Consider the following 21,026-nt stretch of genomic DNA (forward strand, 5'->3'; position numbering starts at 1 on the left):
GATGCTTTACCGTCTGAGCCACCAGGGAATCTCTTATATGAAAAACAGCTAGCAAAAATGAAAAGACCAATAATTGAGGGCAAAGTGAAAGAAGTACATTATATGACCTTTTAAATACTACCTTAAAGACTGAAATGTAATAATCAGTTTTTATATCAATGCAGTGTAAATTCTTTTACCACTAATTTTCTTTAAAACTCAAGGTTTAATCCCAAGCCAATATCATGAGATATAGTAATGGTTTACCTACCTGCCATCCTCGGTGCCGTTCATCTCAAAGGCTTCTCCATCTTTACTCCAGGACAACTTCAAACTGTATTTCAGATGTGAGTCACATTTGCTCTCACAGTGTAATTCCAGTGTATGTGATTTGGGGACCCGAGGATTCTTGGGAGAAACTCTAAGGTTTGTAGCATCTGTTTTTATAAAACAAAGATACCAGTCAGAAGTACAGAACAGCTTACTTTATTGTCAAAGTGAAAGTAAAAGTTGCTCACAGTCATGTCTGACTCTTTGCGACCCCATGGACTGTAGAGTCCATGGAATTCTCTAGGCCAGAATACTGGAGTGGGTAGCCTTTCCCTTCTCCAGGGGATCTTCCCAACTCAGGGATTGAACCCAGGTCTCCCGCATTGTAGGCAGATTCTTCACCAGGTGAGCCACAAGGGAAGCCCAAGAAAACTGGAGTGGGCAGCCTCTCCCTTCTCCAGGGATCTTCCTGACCCGGGAATTGAACCAGGGTCTCCTGTATTGCAGGGGGATTCTTTACCAACTGAACTCTTAGTGAACACTTATCAACAAGTTGGCAGCAGTGGGATTACTGTCAAGTGCCTGTCATTTAATCAACCAAAATGGTCAACAATTATTGTCAAATCTTCAAGCACTATTTATCACACTGTCATTTCTTAACATCACATATCATTACTAATTTTGTTCCATCCCGGCCAGGGCACCTCGGTGGAAGTATTAATTAATAGCACTATCCCTTTCTACTTCCTAGACAAAGGGAATAAGAAGAAAGCAAAGAAGCAAATGCATCTAGATGTTGAAAATAATATAAATTCTCCTTCTAGTGCTCTGGATATGTGATAAAAATACTATAAATAAAAGAAAAAAATCAAATAATTTCCTGTTATCATGCTTATTATTAGCTCAAACCTGAGGTTAAATGGTGCAGCCTATGCACAGATGAACTAATTACATGAAGGTGTGGAATGTGAACATAAGCCCCATGAAGGCAGAGGCTGTGTCTAATTTGTTACTACATTCAAGTGTTCATAGAACCCAGAAGGGAGCCTGTATACAGTAGGTACTCAATATGTATTTGTGTATGAGTTACAGTGAGTCACATTTTGAAAATAAACTAGTAATATCAATACTATAAAGCTCAAACATGGGTACCATGGCTATATTGAAAAATGTTTTATTATAATTGTTTCAAACATATAATCCTTACTCGTGAGGACCATAATAAGACAGATATATTTTACCAGAATGTGGTACTTGCTAAGCTTCTCAGAAGTTGACTTCCAATTTCACTATCGTGCCCTAGTATTTGCTATCTATATGTTACTCAAAAAGCTGATTAAAATCATTATTAGAGAAATACAATTCAAAATCACAATGAGGTATCATCTCATGCCGGTCAGGATGGCCACCATCAAAAAGTCTACAAACCATAAATGCTGGGTAGGGTGTGGAGAAAAGGGAACCCTCTTACACTGCAGGTGGGAATGCAAACTGGTACAGCCACTATGGAGAACAGTGTGGAGATTCCTTTAAAAAAGGGAAATTGAACTGACATATGACCCAGCAATCCAATGCTGGGCATACACACCAAGGAAACCAGAATTGAAAGAGACACATGTACCCCAATGTTCATTGCAGCACCATTTACAATAGCTAGGACATGGAAGCAACCTATATGTCCATCGGCAGACGAATGGATAAGGAAGCTATACATATACACAATGGAATCTTATAACGAGGTGGATGAAACTGGAGTCTATTATACAGAGTGAAGTAAGTCAGAAAGAGAAACAATATAGTATATTAACACATATATATGGAATTTACAAAGATGGTAACATGAGAGGCATCAAAAGAGACAAAGATGTGAAGAACAGACTTTTGGACTGTGTGGGAGAAGATGAAGGTGGGATGAATTGAGAATAGGAGAAAAAAAAAAAAAAACCCTCATGCTTTTAATCACTCTGCTGTATAGCCTCTTAATCAACTCCATTCCTGACATTCTTTTTTCATTTGTAACAATTACACCCTTAATGTGGTGTATTACACTGACTGACTTGCTTATATTGAAGAATCGTGTGTCCCTGGGATAAAGCCCACTTTATCATGATGCTTTTAAATTGTTGTTGGGTTAAAAAAAATATGCCCTTAACTCTCATGGATATGGTTCCTATATACCTCTTACATATACAATGGACGTTAGAGCAGATCAAAAGTTTATGAACTTGGCCTTCTCTCTGGCCACTAGCAGTTTCGAGGTCCACTTTGGGCCAAGCACTGTGTTGGGCAGTAGGGAGGTCAAGGTTTATTTGGATTCCAGACTTCACTCTCATTACCTTTCACCTGGCAGGGCTGCTCAACTTTGATTCATGTTGGTTTTATAATGTATAAAGGGCTTCCCAGATTCAGTGGTAAAGAATCTGCCTGCAATGCAGGAGATGCAGGTTTGATCCGTCAGTTGGGAAGATCTCCTAGAGGAGGAAATGGTTACCCACTCCCGTATCCTTGCTTGGGAAATCCCATGGACAGAGGACCTGGGCAGGCTACAGTCCATGGGACTGCAAAAGAATTGGACACAACTTAGTGACTAAACAACAACAACAAATAAAGTATAAAAAGAATCATCTTCATTGACATTATCAGAGTATTTTAAAAATTACATGTATCATTTGAAAATGCAGAGAGACACCCAATATAAGTTGACATCACAGAATATTAATGTTTCTTAAAAATATAGTCCATGGGGTTGGCAGGTTGGGTAATTTGGGGTACAGAAAAAAAAATACAAGGAAAGAATAAAAGAATATAAGATACGGATGGACCGAGAGTGTCATACTAAGTGAAACCAGTCAGACAGAGAAGGAGAAGTATCTTGTGACACCCCTTATATGTGGAATCTAAAAACAAATGACACAAAGGAACTTACAAAACAGAAACAGATTCACAGACTTAGAGAATGAGTCTATGGCTGCCGGCGGGAAGGATGGGGGCATAGTTATGGAATTTGGGGTGGACATGTACACACTGCTATATTTAAAATGGGTAATCAACAAGGACCGACTGTATAGCACAGGGAACTCTGCTCAATGTTATATGGCAGTCTAGATGGGAGGGAATTTGGAGGAGAATGGATACATGTATATGTATGGCTTACTCCCTCCACTATTCATCTGAAATTATAACAACATTGTTTGTTAATTCGCTATAATAAATAGAAAACAAAATACAAACTGAAAAGGTAAGAAAATATAAGACAGCAAAGAAGCAAAGACAGAATAACAGAAGGAAAGGAGTGTGTGTGTGTGTGAGAGAGAAAAATGCTAAGGTAACACTTAACACAGATGATTACACAAATATGCACCCTGTCACCTAAGTAGAGGTAGTAGCTGGTCATGACAGTGAGCTGCCACAAGAAACACAAGCCCTCCCTACATTTACTATACACACGTATGTGCGAGCTCAGTCGTGTCTGACTGACTGTGACCCCATGGATTGTAGCCTGCCAGGTTCCTCTGTCCATGGAATTCTCCAGCCAAGAATACTGTAGTGGTTTGCCATTTCCACCTCCAGGGGATCTTCCCAACTCAGGGATCAAACCCACGTCTCCTGTGTCTCCTCCACTGGCAGGCAGATTCTTTACCATTGAGCCACTGTTCTCTGTGTTTTCCTGAAAAGGGTTCTCTGAGCAATTTTAAAATCAAAATGTTGATGATGCCTGTGGGTCTGGGTTCCAATTAGCCTGAGTCTAGGTGCAGAGATGCTCCTCTTTGGGACACTGATATATTTTGGCACATACTTAACTTTTGTGAGCACTTAGAAATAAAATAGGGCTGCTTGGACAAGAGAAAAAACACAAAGCTTTTATGATTTAAAAACAGGACGAAAACCTTTGCCATTCTGTCATGCCCTGCTGCTGCTGCTAAGTCGCTTCAGTCGTGTCCGACTCTGTGCGACCCCATAGATGGCAGCCCACCAGGGTCCCCAGTCCCCGGGATTCTCCAGGCAAGAACACTGGAGTGGGTTGCCATTTCCTTCTCCAATGCATGAAAGTGAAAAGTGAAAGTGAAGTCGCTCAGTCATGTCCAACTCTCAGTGACCCCATGGACCACAGCCTACCAGGTTCCCCTGTCCATGGGATTTTCCAGGCAAGAGTACTGGAGTGGGGTGCCATTGCCTTCTCCTGTCATGCCCTAGTCTTTACAAAATGGATCCCTTATGAATTTATTTGTGAAATTTTTAGTTCTAAGAGTTGAATACTGATGACATTTCATTGAGTTGGTTATTGAAAAAAACAGTTACAGAAATATACCAAAATAGGGGATTTTAAAGTGTTGCTGGTCATCCATCACCAAGAACACCTAGCTCTCTCTTATAATTGTATAAAGCTATGGACACATCACTGACATAGCCTCTAATTCTTGTGATGGTCTTTTAGATGAAATCTGATCTAGGGAAAATGGAAAACTGAAGCCACGTGACAGTTTATGCAAAGTAAAATCAAAATAAAATTACTTCTGATATCCAGATTGGCTGTGACTGCTGTTTTTCCTTTAGCATTTTCTACCCAACAAGAGTAGGAACCAGCATCTTCTTCTGTGGTCTCAGTGATCTGTAATGTGCCATTCTCATGGACATGATACCTTCTGCCGTCAAGAGGTTTTGCTTCTTCCACTTTCTGCCTATGGACATAGAAAGCATGAATTAATTCGGGCTATGATTGAATTGTATCTATTTTTCCAAACTGGCCACTGGTGTCATTCAATCTTATCCCTTCTTCACAAACTTGGCAAACCTTACAGAATTTTCCATTATACTTAACAATTCTTTAAAATATTACGTATTTGGTTATACTGGGTTGCTGGGTCTTAGTTGTGGCACGTGGGATCTAGTTCCCTGACCAGGCATTGAACCTGGGCCCCCTGCATTGGGAGCACAGATCTCAACCACTGGACCACCAGGCAAGTCCTTACAATTTTTTTTTTTTTTTTTTGGTAATAGGTGATAAGTGTATATCTTACCTGCCCAAATAGACTGTAACTGGAGGAAATTTGAGTCTGAGCTCCGTGCCTCTGATGTATTTATAATAGCTCTCAGTACCACTTTGCATCTGTCCTCAGAGTTTAATAAATTGTTTCTGCCTTATTGATGGTGAACTCTTTAGTTAATCATTGCTGTAGGGTACTAAATGGGAAAGCTAGTAATTGAAAGAGATAATGAACCTTCTGAACCTCTGCCTGTCCAGAGGGAACATTGGTCATTCAGAAATATTATAGGCCAGGAAGACATCCCTGTCTTGTGGACATGGATTACATTTACCCTTATCAACCCAAAGTCATTTTCTCCAACATTCATCCATTTTCCAAGCTTTTTTCTGCCACAACTTGATTCACCTTCTACATTTCACAATAAGAGGCTGCTGGAGAGAAAACAGCCAAAGGACAAATTCTGGCTGCTGCTCAGATGAGACGTTAGAGGGTTGGGACTAGGGTAAGGCAAGGGAGGCACTTGCTTAAGAGACAAAATTTAAGGGTTGCCCCCACCCCCACCCCAAATCTCAGTAATCTAGATAAATATTTTTTTCAAAGTATTTTTCCTTTTGTTTTTGATGTGGACCATTTCTAAAGTCTTAATTGAATTTGTTACAATATCGCTTCTGTTTAATGTTTTGGTTTTTTGGCTGCAGGGCATGTGGCATTTTGTTTCCCCGACCACAGATCGAATCTGCACCCCGTCCTGGGACAGGGATTCCCTGTCTTTGGAAAAACCACTGGACCACCAGGGAATTCCCAAGATACGTAATATTTTAATGAGGTATTTGCACAAATCAAAAATAACGCAAAAAAATTATCCACGATGAACAAAATAGCTACCTTTTAAATAAAGACAGAATCTGGTCCTATAAATTGTATGACATTGCCCTGCTCACCTCACTCTAATCTCAGCCCCACAGAGCACTGGGGGAATATTTAAGATCCATTTAAGCAAGCTTTCCTAGAGAAGGAACAAATGTGGTAGATCAACACAACGATGTGTCTGGAGTTACTATCCCAACCTATAAACTGAAACTAAAATTCAAAATACACGTTGAAAATGTTTTAAACACAGGCATTTGTAATGAAATGCAGGCTTAATAATAATGTAGATAATATCCAAAACAAAACAACAACGCATGACTTAGATGCACTCATAATGAAAACCTAAATCTACTTGTAAAATTGTCTTCATCATTGCTTCAATGCTTTGCTTTCCTTTGTAAGCAAAAATGGCTCTCCATATTCCCCCATGTGGGAGAATCCAGATCTAGTCAATAGTTCCAGGAGAGGTAGGAAAGTAAGTTTGCTACTTTATTTCTCAGAGGCACTTGCTACATGTAATAACACTGACGCAGTGCAGCCTGTCAAACGGCGGATGGAGGAACATGGGAAATTTACAACTGATGTTCTCTTAAGAAAACCGTGTAACAGCTTACCAGGACACTATTGCCTCGGGTGAAGCAAAGAACTCACAGTGTAAGAAAGCACTGTATCCAACCACCGTAGCATAATTTTCTTCATCTGCCGTTTGTATCAATGGACGGACATCTATGTGAAAATAATACAATTTTAAACTTCTGTGTAAGAAATAATACAAGAAAGTTAATTTTTTTCACTATCCTAGTCATATTAATAAAAATGGAAACAGCCGAGTAGCACAGCATTGTTGTTTCGTCACTATTGTGTCTGATTCTTTGTGCCCCTGTCTGTGGGATTTTCCAGGCAAGAATACTGGAGTGGGTTGCCATTTCCTTCTCCAATCACAGCATACATTCCTGAATTAGGAAGTATCCCAATGCAGTACCTTTCTGGAAGTTTGATATGGGGTCTAATACTCAAATGTAAGGCAAAAGGTACTTTGATCCCCTCCACCACCCCCTTTTTTTTTTTTGGCTATGCTGCATGGTTTGTAGGATCTTGGTTCCTTGACTAAGAATTGAACTGGGGGTCATGGCAGTGAAGGTCCTGAGTCCCAACACTGGACCACCAGGGAACTCCCTCCACCATGTTTCCATGTGCTGAGAATTCAGTCGACTTGTGAGTATGACCTTGAACATTTTCCTGAAGGTAAGAGCAGACAGCTAGCTAGCTCCCGTGTATGCTTTCCCACAGTCCACAGGGTCGCAAAGAGTAGGACATGACTCGTGACTGAGCACGCATGCTTACCTAAAACATCGATGTTGGCATTGGCAAGGATAGTGCCATGGACATTCGAAGCTTCACACTGGTACACAGCGGTGTGATTCGGTTGTACGTTGGTAAAACTGATTTCCCCGGGAGACATGACATCACCAGAATATGGATTTCCTACAAGAGATGAAAAAAATGTCAGCTTGATAAAAAATAGAACCTGAAATATTTATATGCCGTTCATTAAACGTGTCACACAGTATTTATATTTTAAGACCAGTTTAGGGTGAATAGTTCATCAAAGCCAATTCTTTAGAATTTCTTAACATGAACCATGGAGTTTTCTTTCAAGCCCTTCTGCAGTTTCAGTCTTCCTCCAAATGAGTATTTATGGCCAACGTATCTGTTGATTTCTAGCTCAAAGTCTCTCCATACCTACAAGATTCCAGATTTTCTGTTTAGCACTGAAATCCCACTGGGAACTGAAGCTCACTTACTCTTATAAATTGAGGTCCAGCTACTGCCCCGCATAACCAGATGATCAACACAGCGGGATCCCCCAATCCACCAATATTGGCTGCTGTTTTCCCCCTTTGCATGTTGTTCCTTTGTTTCACTTTCCTGCCCTTCTGCAATTTCCCGATCTACACCATTGGTTTCAATTGCCTTCCTTTGCTATTTAACCACTTCAAACAAATAGTTCACGTATTTCACTTTCCCAGAAGACTAAATTCTTCTTGAGAGCACAGGCCAGCTTTTTTCTCCTTTCTTGGCAATAAATGCCTATCCCAATTATACTTGGTGATCCAAGTATAATTCTGGAAATATCTTTTGGAAATGAGAAGATCTAACATTTATGCTACTTTAATTAAGGGCCAAGGAACTCTGCTGGATATTCCACGTGCTATCTCATTAACTCTGCTCAGAACCTGCTAGATCAGCACCAACATGGCTGCTGAGCAGGCCAGAGGGACTGTATTTCAGAAAATACCACAACAACTGGCCATGTACCAAATCACATGTCTTGCTCGGACACTTGAAAGAAGCAGTGGGAAGAAAAAAATATATTAGGTAGGAATGTTGAATGAGGAGTACACACGGTAAAATTTTTCATTTAAATGACATTACAAAGTTAGTAATATATCTAATTAATTTTTAAAGCTAGTACCATATACTAATGCATATATGTGGAATCTAGAAAAATGGTACAGACGAACTTATTTCCAAGACGGAAATACAGATTTAGCTGTAGAGAAGTAATACATGTGGACACGGGGAGGGATGAGAAGGGTGGGCCAGACTGGTAGATTGGGACTGACATATATACAGCACCATGTGTAAAATAGATAGCTAGCGGGAAGCTGCCATAAAGCAGAGGAAGCTCAGCTCAGTGCTCTATGATGACCTAGGGGGTGAGACGGGTGGGAGAGGTCCAAGAAGGATGAGATACATGTATGCACATGGCTGACTCCCTTCACTGTACAGCAATCAACACAGCATTGTCAAGCAGTTACATTCCAGTACTTTTTTTTCTTTTTTCATGGTGTCTCCATTATAGAAAATAGTCTCACTATACTAAATATGGGGTTATAGAAAACACTGAATAATAAAATAGAAGCTTTTTCTTAGGCATCATTTGTCCCTCTGGAAGTGAGAATGGAATATATTTTTACACTTGACTGTGAGCTCTGTGGGAGCAAGATCTTGTGTGCCCTAGACTTTCAATCACTATGTCCCTGGTGCCTGAAAAGTAGCCATCGTGGAGGATACAGTCGGTGAACACTTTTTGGGAAGACTGAAAAACAGTTTTGTTGTATGGCATTTTATCCCTGGAAGGTTCCTGGGGTAGGCAGAATAATGAGCCCCTGAAAGATGGCCACAGACTCATCTCTACAACTTGTGAACAGTTTCCTTTTTGTGGCAAAAGGAACTTTGCACATGTGCCTAAGGTCAAGCACTCGAGATTGGACAGTTATCCTGGATTCTCCAAGGGGCCCAATGGAATGACATGGCTCTTTATAGTCAGAGAACCTTTCCCAGCTGTGACCAACCAAAAGGAGAAGTGACTATGAAAAAATGATTGGAGAGATGTAGCATTGCTGATTAGAAGTTTGGAGGAAGGCAGCTGTGACTGAAGGAAAGTAGGTACCACCTAAGAGCTGGAAAAGACAAGAAAAGAGTTTCCCCTTGCCCGCAGAAAGAACCACAGCACCGAGCACACCTTGGTTTTAGCCGAGGGAGACTCGCATTGGGCTTCCAACAAACAGGATTGTGAAGTAGTAAGTGTCTACTGCTGTTTGATGTATGACACGGGGAACCCAAATCCAGTGCTCTGTGACAACCTGGAGGAAGGGTGGGGAGGGAGGTGGAAGAAGGGTTCAGGAGGGAGGGGACACACATATGCCTGTGGCCAACTCATGTTGCTGGACGGCGGAGGCCATCTCAACATTGTAAATTATCCTCCAATTAAATAAAACTTTTAAAAAAGTATACTGTTTTAAGCTACTAAAATTGTGGTCATTTGTTATAGCAACAATAGAAATTTGATAGAGTCCTGTAGGACAGTGTATCTCTCAAGAATCATCAGGATGAGCAGCGCTTCTAAGTTTTCAAGGCTACACAGAATCAAGTCTCTGATCTCATTCTGCAGCCTCACACTCTACATCAAGTTTTAAAAGCTTCAGCCTGTTCAGTTCTCCTTATACCATCTGCCCCATGGTAAATCCTGTCTACACTGTGCTACAAAAAGAAGAAATGAAACTCTGGCCTCATGTTTGAGTGACAAACTCTGCTCAAAGCTGCCTTCTGGGATAGGTAAGGAAACTGTAGAGTACTTGTGGCAAACAGGCTACCGGCAGCTCCCAGAATTGTAAAAACTCAAATTATTTATCACATAAAAACCACTCTTCCTGACTCAGGTTGTCTTTCATCAGTTCAAAGGGCAAAAATGCAATATAGGGGGAGAAGCTTCAGCTCTGGACTTTTTCATTTCAGTTCCATTTATGGCTCTAAATTCATTTGGGGTGTGTCCTCAAGTACGTAATGCAATCTCTCTGGGCCTCATTTGACATGTGTACAAACTGGAGAATAAAATTTAAAAAAATCTCTCTTTCAGGGCCAGAAATATTGGATGCAAAGCGTTTGAAGAAGGTTAGGCTTGCAATCAATAATAGTAATCATTTTGACTTGATTTAAAAACATTACATATAAAGGATAAGGAATTGCTAAAAATAGATGCTTACAGAGATTCCAAACCCTTCAGTAATCCCACAGTCATCAGACATCCCAGTTAAAAATGGTTATGACCAGTTGGCAGGGGAACAAGGAAAGCTGTGTAAGGAACACGGAGCATGGGCTCCAAGGATGAGGTTGAGGCTTTGGTTCCAGCTCTGCCCTTTCTCAGCCATGCTCTCTCGTGTTAGTTTATTTTCAGTGATCACGCGGTCATCCACCAACAAACCTGTTAGCCAAACTGTGGATATAAATCCATAACCTAACCATTACTACCACCAACCTAGCCCAGGGGCCCAGTATCTTCAAGGCAGCTTTTACTTGGAGTCCTACAACTGCTTCTCCATATAGAGTCCAGACAAAGTCTTTGTTAATAAATTAGAGCCTGTCACTATTCTGTTCTAAATACTTCAAGAGCTGCATATCTGATTCACAATAATATTCCAAGTCCCTTTGGGACCTTCCCCTTTACATGCGACATGGCCCCAGCACCTCCAGACTAGACTCTCTCAGCATGGCCTCCTCACTCACTCATCCTAGCCACACTGCGGTCCCTGCTTTTCCTCAACACACCAAACACATCTCGGGTCTCTACACGTACTGACTTCTCCACCCTGGAAGCTCTTTCACTGGTACTGGCAGGTCAACATCACTCACCTCTTTCAAATCTCTACTCAAAAGTAAATAACCACAAGGGTCTTATTGATATTATCCTAAAATCTGATAGCAACTCTAGGTTCTGGACTTCTCTTACACCCACTCCCTTGTGGCTCAGATCATGAACTCCTTATTGCCAAATTCAGACTTAAATTGAAGAAAGTAGGGAAAACCACTAGACCATTCAGGTATGACCTAAATCAAAACCCTTATGATTATATAGTGGAAGTGAGAAATAGATTTTAAGGACTAGATCTGATAGAGTGCCTGATGAACTATGGATAGAGGTTCGTGACATTGTACAGGAGGCAAGGATGAAGACCATCCCCAAGAAAAAGAAATGCAAAAAGGCAAAATGGTTGTCTGAGGAGCCCTTACAAATAGCTGAGAAAAGAAGAGAAGCTAAAGGCAAAGGAGAAAAGGAAAGATATACCCATTTGAATGCAGAGTTCCAAAGAATAACAAGAAGAGATAAGAGAGCCTTCCTCAGTGATCAATGCAAAGAAATAGAGGAACACAACAGAATGGGAAAGACTAGAGATCTCTTCAAGAAAACTAGAGATCAAGGGAACATTTCATGCAAAGATGGGCACAATAAAGGACAGAAAAGGTATGGACCTAACAGAAGAAGATATTAAGAAGAGGTGGCAAGAATACACAGAAGAACTGTACAAAAAAGATCTTCACAACCCAGATAATCACGATGGTGTGATCACTGACCTAGAGCCAGACATCCTGGAATGTGAAGTCAAGTGGGCCTTAGGAGGCATCACTATGAACAAAGCTAGTGGAGGTGATGGAATTCCAGTTGAGCTATTTCAAATCCTAAATGATGATGCTGTGAAAGTGCTGCACTCAACATGCCAGCAAATTTGGAAAACTTAGCAGTGGCCACGGGACTGCAAAAGGTTAGTTTTCATGCCAATCCCCAAAAAAGGCAATGTCGAAGAATGTTCAAACTACCACGCAACTGCACTCATCTCCCACACTAGCAAAGTAATGCTTGAAATTCTCCAAGTCAGGCTTCAACAGTGTGAACCATGAACTTTCAGATGTTCAAGCTGGTTTTAGAAAAGGCAGAGGAACCAGAGATCAAATTGCCAACATCTGTTGGATCATCGAAAAAGCAAGAGAGTTCCAGAAAAACATCTACTTCTACTTTATTGACTACTCCAAAGCCTTTGACTTTGTGAATCACAACAAACTGTGGAAAATGCTTCAAGAGATGGGAATACCAGACCACCTGACCTGCCTCCTGAGAAATCTGTAAGCAGGTCAGGAAGCAACAGTTAGAACTGGACATGGAACAACAGACTGGTTCCAAATCGGGAAAGGAGTATGTCAAGGCTGTATATTGTCACCCTTATTTAACTTATATTCAGAGTACATCATGTGACATGCCGGGCTGGTGAAGCCCAATCTGGAATCAAGATTGCCAGGAGAAATATCAATAATCTCAGATATGCAGATGACACCACTCTTACAGCAGAAAGTGAAGAAGAATTAAAGAGCCTCTAGAGGAGAGTGAAAAAGTTGGCTTACAGCTCAACATTCAGAAAACTAAGATGATGGCATCCCATCACTTCATGGCAAATAGATGGGGAAACAATGGAAACCGTGACAGACTTTATTTTGGGGGCTCCAAAATCACTGCAGATGGTAACTGCAGCCATGAAATTAAAAGATGCTTCCTCCTTGGATTAAAAGTTATGACCAGTCTAGACAATGTATTAAAAAGCAGAGACATTACTTTGCCAACAGAGGTCCGTCTAGTCAAAGCTATGGTTTTTTAGTAGTAATGTATAGATGTGAAATAGATGGGGAAACAGTGGAAACAGTGTCAGACTTTATTTTTTTGGGCTCCAAAATCACTGCAGATGGTGACTGCAGCCATGAAATTAAATGACGCTTACTCCTTGGAAGGAAAGTTATGACCAACCTAGATAGCATATTCAAAAGCAGAGACATTACTTTGCCAACAAAGGTTCGTCTAGTCAAGGCTATGGTTTTTCCTGTGGTCATGTATGGATGTGAGAGTTGGACTATGAAGAAGGCTGAGCGCCAAAGAATTGATGGTTTTGAACTGTGGTGTTGGAGAAGACTCTTGAGAGTCCCTTGGACTGCAAGGAGATCCAACCAGTCCATTCTGAAGGAGATCAGCCCTGGGATTTCTTTGGAAGGAATGATGCTAAAGCTGAAACTCCAGTACTTTGGCCACCTCATGTGAAGAGTTGACTCAGTGGAAAAGACTCTGATGCTGGGAGGGATTGGGAGCAGGAGGAGAAGGGGACGACAGAGGATGAGATGGCTGGATGGCATCACTGACTCGATGGATGTGAGTCTGGGTGAACTCCGGGAGTTGGTGATGGACAGGGAGGCCTGGCATGCTGCGATTCATGCTGTCGCAAAGAGTCGGACACGACTGAGCGACTGAACTGAACTGAACTGATAGATGTGAGAGTTGGACTATAAAGATAGCAGAGCACCAAAGAATTGATGGTTTTGAACTGTGGTGTTGGAGAAGACTCTGGAGAGTCCCTTGGACTGCAAGGAAATCCAAAATGTCAATCCTAAAGGGAATCAGTCCTGAATATTCATTGGAAGGACTGATGCTGAAGCTGAAACTCCAATACTTTGGCCACCTGATGCAAAGAACCAACTCATTGGAAAAAACCCTGATCCTGGAAAGATTGAAGGCAGGAGAAGAAGGGGAGACAGAGGTTGAGATGGTTGGATGGCATCACTGACTCAATGGACATTACTTTGAGTAAACTCTGAGAGCTGGTGATGGACAGGTAAGCCTGACATGTGTGAAGTCCACGGAGTCACAAAGAGTCTAACATGAGTGATCAACTGAACTGAAGGTGGAATTTCCTAGTGGTCCAGTAGATAGTTGCTAATAGGGGATTTCCTAGAAGTCTGGTGGTTACATCTCCAACCTCTCACTGCCAAGGGTCCAGGTTCGATCCCTGGTTGGGGAATTAAATCTCACAAGCCACATAGCATGGCCAAAATTTTTTAAAAAGATGCTAAGAGAGTAGATCATGAAAGTTCTCATCTCAAGAAGAAAAATTCTGTAAGAGAATTCTGTAAGAAAAACTCTGTAAGATAACAGAGGTTAACTAGATTTATTGCGTGATCATTATGGAATGTATATAAATATCAAACTATGATGCTGTACACCTCAATTTAATATAAAGCATACCTCAATATAAAAAGGAAAGAAAAAATAACTTTCAGAACTGTTCAGTCTTTTGCCAAAGTATTTGTATTTTAAATAAGTAGGCACACTGAAAGCTGTAACAATTTCAGAATTGAAAGCAATTTTGTTTAGTTACTTTCTGAAAGAGTAGATATGGCCATACTGTTATTTGAGCAATTCTAGATTAATAGTCAAGCCTATGTAATAGGTATTTTAAAATAATTATTATAATTTTCAATCTCACTATCAAACGTGTTCAGTCAATTTATCTGCTTGTCACTGACACTGTACTTATGATCATACAAAGAAAAAGAAAACAGATGCACTTCTCAAAAATAATAGCAATAAGCACTAAAGTTTCCTGACTATTCGCTATGTGAAAACATACTAAACAGTATTTTGGGAGTATTCTTTGTGTGGTAGCCCCTGGGATAAGCGTTCTCTATGTGTGCCTCCTTTAATCTATATAACACCCCAGTGGTCAGTGCTGTTTTCATCTTCATTTTACTGATGGTGAAACAAGTGTAAAGAGGGTCAGTAATAGTGGGATGAACTGAGAGAATACACTACACACACACTACCATGTGTGAAATGGATAGCTGGTGGGAAGTGGCTGTGGAGCACAGTAACACACCAAATCATACAGACAGTAAGTGCCAGAGCCTGAATGCACACACAGACCCTCTGGATCCACAGTTTATAGACTGTCACAATATTCTACAGATAAGCATTATCCTAGGTGGTAGACTATGTTGATCTCACGCAATTACAATCAACTACCATCAGCACTATTTTGTAATTAAAAACTTAAGTTTCAGGAGATGTATTGGAGTTGCCTGATCAATCTCCCCAAGCCTGAGTGCACAGCCTGGTTGGGACCCCAGATCCACACGTCACTAGGATGCCCACCCTGATATGAGTGGGTCAAAGGCAAAAGGAACGAACAAAGGCATCACACACATGTCTCAATATTGTAAATGCTCTAAATTAAGCTAATCAACTGACAAACAACACTTGTTCTGTTATCCAACCTTTACAAAGACATTCAAAATGACCAGAGATCTAGGTTCAAATTGAGGATTTGGGACTTCTTGGAGACCTAGGCTAGAACATGGTAGAGTGGGGAGATTAGGCCCATCTCTGCTTTTCCACGCCAAGCCCACCTGGGAAGGGCTCAGAGCTGACTGACTGCACAGGGGATTCTTCTGGTCTTGGGGACTCAAGCTTGGTTGAGAACCTGAAGTGAGCCAGGTTCAGGCTTTCCATGTCTCTCTGGCCCTGTGGATTTCTCATATTATGGAGACACGTGTGCCAGAACGGGTCCTTGTTAAGAGCAGAACCCAGTGAGGAGTTACTGTTGCCTGGATCCAAGGCAAGTCCTGAATTTCAGCTGCACCCTCGACCACTGGGTCCCTGTTCCTGTTCCTTCTCAGGCAGAGAAACTTTCCTCCTTGGATACATCCTCTGTGTCATTCAATTGTCTTATTTATAACTAATATAATGGCCAAACAAATAGTATTTATGGCTTTTCCATAAATGTAAGCATAAATAGAATTACTTTGAAAGATGCAATTCTGGATTCTCTGGTTAGATCTGTCTGACAGTAAGGACCACTTACCAACTTCACTTTAGCCATAACAAGGGTGTCTAATCATTAAGTGTCCCAGCCAAACACTGCCTTCAGCATCACCTCATAATTGGGGTTTTCACTTACTCTCAATTGGTAAGCCATTGACCCTCCACTTGATCGTGGGTTCAGGCTCTCCTTCAGCCTCACACAACAGGATGCCACTGCTGCCAGTGCTATATACACCACTCTGAGGTTTCTTGGTCCAGTGAGGGGGCTCTGGAAATAAAGGGAAGAGCTCATCAGTGTTTTATCTATTTCAGAAGATCCAGAAATGTTATATCAATAACCTCAGATATGCAGATGACACCACCCTTATGGCACGAAGTGAAGAGGAACTAAAAAGCCTCTTGATGATAGTGAAAGTAGAGAGTGAAAAAGTCGGCTTAAAGCTCAGCATTCAGAAAACGAAGATCATGGCATCTGGTCTCATCACTTCATGGGAAATAGATGGGGAAACAGTGGAAACAGTGTCCGACTTTATTTTTATGGGCTCCAAAATCACTACAGATGGTGACTGCAGCCATGAAATTAAAAGATGCTTACTCCTTGGAAGGAAAGTTATGACCAAACTAGATAGCATATTCAAAAGCAGAGACATTACTTTGCCAACAAAGGTCCGTCTAGTCAAGGCTATGTTTTTCCAGTGGTCATGTATGGATGTGAGAGTTGGACTGTGAAGAAGGCTGAGCGCAGAAGAATTGATGCTTTTGATCTGTGGTGTTGGAGAAGACTCTTAAGAGTCCTTTGGACTGCAAGGAGATCCGCCCTGGGATTTCTTTGGAAGGAATAATGCTAAAGGAGATCAATCCTGGGTGTTCTTTGGAAGGACTGACGCTAAAGCTGAAACTCCAATACTTTGGCCACATCATGCGAAGAGTTGACTCATTGGAAAAGACTCTGATGCTGGGAGGGATTGGGGGCATGAGGAGAAGGGGATGACAGAGGATGAGATGGCTGGATGGCATCACCGACTCGATGGACATGAGTTTGGGTGAACTCTGGGTGTTGGTAATGGACAGGGAGGCTTAGCGTGCTGCAAGTCATGGGGTTGCAAAGAGTTGGACAGGACTGAGCGACTGAACTGAACTGAGAAATGTTAAGGGTTGCATTTCCATTATGCACCAGCAGATGGCAGACACAACAAAGTGTTTCCCAGTAAGTCTTCTCTAAGGTAAGATAGGCATTGTTATTTGCCTGGAATGGGGTTTGAGAGTGGGCATGCGTTTTTATGAGTGTGTGTGTTGTAATTTGGACTCTTAGCATGTATAGTAAAATCAACACACTAAAAAGAGTTATCTACATTCAATTTTACCTAGCTACACCACAGTATCTATCTCACTACAGAAAAATGAAGGAAGGGTGAAGTTTACTGAGTGCTGACCACAGCTTATTTCAGGCTGAAGCAAGGCATCCAAAATGGCTGATTTTCAAGTAACATATTTTGAAAAATTTTTAATGAAATTAAAACATTCAGCCATTATTTTAAATATTTCTCAATTAATGACTTTATAGCATTTTATATGTCCATATCCCAAAGTCCATCTTAGGAATTTGGAAAACATTATTTCCTAAACAAATTCTTTTTGCAAGGAGGGGTAGGAGAAGGAATCCTAAAAGCAACATTTACCATTTTGCCCTCAAAACAATGGAGGAAAAGATATACTCAAATTACTTGCATCTTTCCATGTCCTAATACGCCAATATTATAATGCTAAGTCGTATTTCAGTAGAGAAGGAGACATTTTTCTTTAAGCGCAAACATCACTGTCATGTTTTGTCACCTTAAGTATATTACTGTGTCAGGAGCGAATAAAAGATTCATATTAAAGTATGGATGGTTTGGATAATTTGATTTCAGAGAAAATTGCACAATACCTGCAGGTAGTAATTCCCATCAAGTGTTGCTTGGTTATTTCTCCCAAGACAGTTTTGGATTTACATTTTTAGTCAAAAAGGAAACTCTTTAAGATATATATATATGTGTAAAACAAAAGTGTCATTTGAAGAATTTGTTACAAAACAAAGGAGGAAAAGGAGGATTATGTGGGGAAAAATGTCTATAAAAGTACCAGGAAAAACAAAGAACTACAAATATCCCTGGCAAGTTCAAGTCTGAGCAAGAGACATGTCTTTGTAATTATTCGACCGGATACAGACTTGTTAAGTTCCAAGTTAAATATGTGTGTTCATAATCTACATTATGTAAATATTTATTCATATAGTTTAAAATGCAGCAGTCCAAATTATAAACTGCCTATGAGCTTTCAAGGTGAAGAGTTTTACTTCAGTGTGTATGTCTACATTTTTACATCATTGTTACTTTCTTCTGATCTTTTCATATACATTGTAAAATAAAACACTTGAGTTACAGAAAAACCATGAAAGATTTCTTATTTACAATAGAAAACTAAGACTACTGCTTTTAGAACATGTAAAAATAAAAGAAATCATGGCCATGCAATATACAACATGATGGCTATAATTTATGAATAATACTGTATTACCTATTTGCAAGTTGCTAAGAATGTATCTGAAAAGTTCTCATCAGAAAAAGAGTGTAACTATGTACTGATGGATGTAAACTACACTATGTGTGGTGACTGCTTTACAATACATGCCAATATTGAATCATTATATTGGATGACTGAAACTAATGATGTAATATGTCAATTATATATCTCAATAAAAACAATAAAGGGTATCATGCAATGATGACCCTTCTCTACATCTGAGTAATAAAATCAAGATTTCTATGTCTATTCTCATCCTACAAATTTCATTAATCCTTTGGTACCAGCATTAAGATACACTACTGTTAGATATTGCTTCCCAGCTGATGCGGTGGTAAAGAAAACTCCTGCCGATGCAGAAGATGCACGTTCAGTCCCTGGGTCAGGAAGATCCCCTGGAGAAGGAAATGGCAACCCACTCCAGTAATCTTGCCTGGGAAATGCCATGGACAGAAGAGCCTGGTGGGCTACAGTCTATGGGGTCGCAAGAGTCAGACAGTACCCAGTGACTGCGTCTGCATGCGCGCGCCAGTGCGCGCGCACACACACACACACAGCCAGATCTTAGGTAAAAGGTGCTTAAATGACCATCTTAATCAACCCTTCAACCTTACAGATGGAGAACTGAGCTCTGGAGAAGTCATTCAACTTGCCCAGGGTCACCAGTAAAAGAAGCCTCACTTTCTGTTCTTGCCATTCCATGGACCAGCAGACCTGCTAAGTGAGAAGCACTGAGACCCCCAAGTGACTGTGGTGTTATTTCTAACTCATTACTATTTCATTAATTTGGATCACAGGAACAACGCCCAAATAGTTGTACCAACTTTCATTTTGCACTTCCGGATCCAAGCTCTCCAACATTTATCATCTGTGCACACTCACTACAAATCATCAATCAACTTTGTTCTTGTTGTTTAGTTGCTCAGTCGTGTCTGACTCTTTTGTGACCCCATGTACTGCAGCCCACCAGACTTTTCTATCCATGGAATTCTCCAGGCAAGAATACTGGAGTCAGTGGCCACTTTCCTTCTCCAGGAATCTTCCCAACTCAAGGATTGAACACACATCTCCTGCACAGGCAGGCAGATTCTTTATGGCTGAGCTACTTGGGAAGCCCCAACTAAACTTCATCTGAACTCTTTCTGATAAGCTTTCTTTATAAATGCTTAGACATTTGTTTTTATGCTTCTCATCCCTGTTTCTCCTGGAGAAGTAAGCTAGTCCTGAGCAAAGGTATGTTTGGTCATGCGATTTGAAAGGGACTTTAGGCCTGTTCTTCAGTTCAGTTGCTCAGTCGTGTACGACTCTTTGTGACTCCATGAATTGCAACACGCCAGGCCTCCCTGTCCATCACCAAATCCCGGAGTTCATTCAAACTCATGTCCATCGAGTCGGTGATGCCATCCAGCCATCTCATCCTCTGGCGTCCCCTTCTCCTCCTGCCCCCAATCCCTCCCAGCATCACAGTCTTTTCCAATGAGTCAACTCTTCGCATGAGGTGGCCAAAGTATTGGATTTTCAGCTTTAGCATCAGTCCTTCCCATGAACACCCAGCACTGATCTCCTTCAGAATGGACTGGTTGGATCTCCTTGCTGTCCAATGGACTTTCAAGAGTGTTCTCCAACACCACAGTTCAAAAGCATCAATTCTTCGGTGCTCAGCTTTCTTCACAGTCCAACTCTCACATCCATACATGACCACTGTTCTTCTTAGAAGAACATTCTTCCTGGGTCTGTTGTGACACTGCTCTCAATACCTGCCCAGGCTGAGATTTTCACACCTGGCATCTGCAGTGAGAGCACCTAGACTATATCACTTAGGTTAAGGATCTGTGAAAAGCCAGGGCAGAATTGCTCTCTTTCTGATGTGTCCTCTGCTTAGTATAGGGGAGAAAAAATTTGCCACCCCAAAACATCTCTTTGGCATGCAGATTATTTTGAGCTGAAAATAATCAAGGCCCAAAAGATTCAGGAAGAAACTCTGATCTCGCCACTAACTGCATAAAATAGTTTAGTAAGAAGGCCTGTTTCTGGAATACAGCTATTGCAGAAATAAGTACCAAGAACGGCTAGCATAGTGGATCAGATGGTAAAGAATCTGCCTGCAATGCAGGAGACCCAGGTTTGATCCCTGGGTCAGGAAGATCCCCTGGCGAAGGGAATGGCAACTGTCTCCAGTATTCTTGCCTGGACAATTCGAGTTTGGTGGGGGAAACTGCAGGGCCTAGACATTAGAATCCACTCTATGTCCCCCTGTCTGCCTGGCCATGCAAACACAGACAAATCCAACATTGGCTCTTCCATCTCCAGTCTTTCTTGGAGATGCCGTCCTCTCCTCTGAAGCCCCAAGTATGCTCTTTAGTCTTTAGCTGAAGATGGTGTTT

At 41.1% G+C, this 21,026-nt stretch overlaps 1 protein-coding gene across 3 annotated transcripts in view; it reads right to left on the reverse strand.

Annotated features, from left to right (window-relative positions):
* The window catches only part of CHL1 (cell adhesion molecule L1 like), a 226,658-nt gene that overhangs the window by 38,874 nt on the left and 166,758 nt on the right, over positions 1-21,026 (reverse strand). For all 3 annotated transcript variants that reach the window (XM_070359420.1, XM_070359418.1, XM_070359419.1), the window contains exons 11-15: positions 16,217-16,348; positions 7,449-7,589; positions 6,719-6,830; positions 4,762-4,928; positions 251-416 (exon numbers count right to left, since the gene is read on the reverse strand). In XM_070359420.1, the coding sequence (XP_070215521.1) occupies positions 251-416; positions 4,762-4,928; positions 6,719-6,830; positions 7,449-7,589; positions 16,217-16,348 (718 nt within the window). The remainder of the gene's footprint in view (positions 1-250; positions 417-4,761; positions 4,929-6,718; positions 6,831-7,448; positions 7,590-16,216; positions 16,349-21,026) is intronic.

The sequence above is a fragment of the Bos mutus genome, chromosome 22 (assembly GCF_027580195.1).
Source record: "Bos mutus isolate GX-2022 chromosome 22, NWIPB_WYAK_1.1, whole genome shotgun sequence".
NCBI classification, from domain to species: Eukaryota; Metazoa; Chordata; class Mammalia; order Artiodactyla; family Bovidae; genus Bos; species Bos mutus.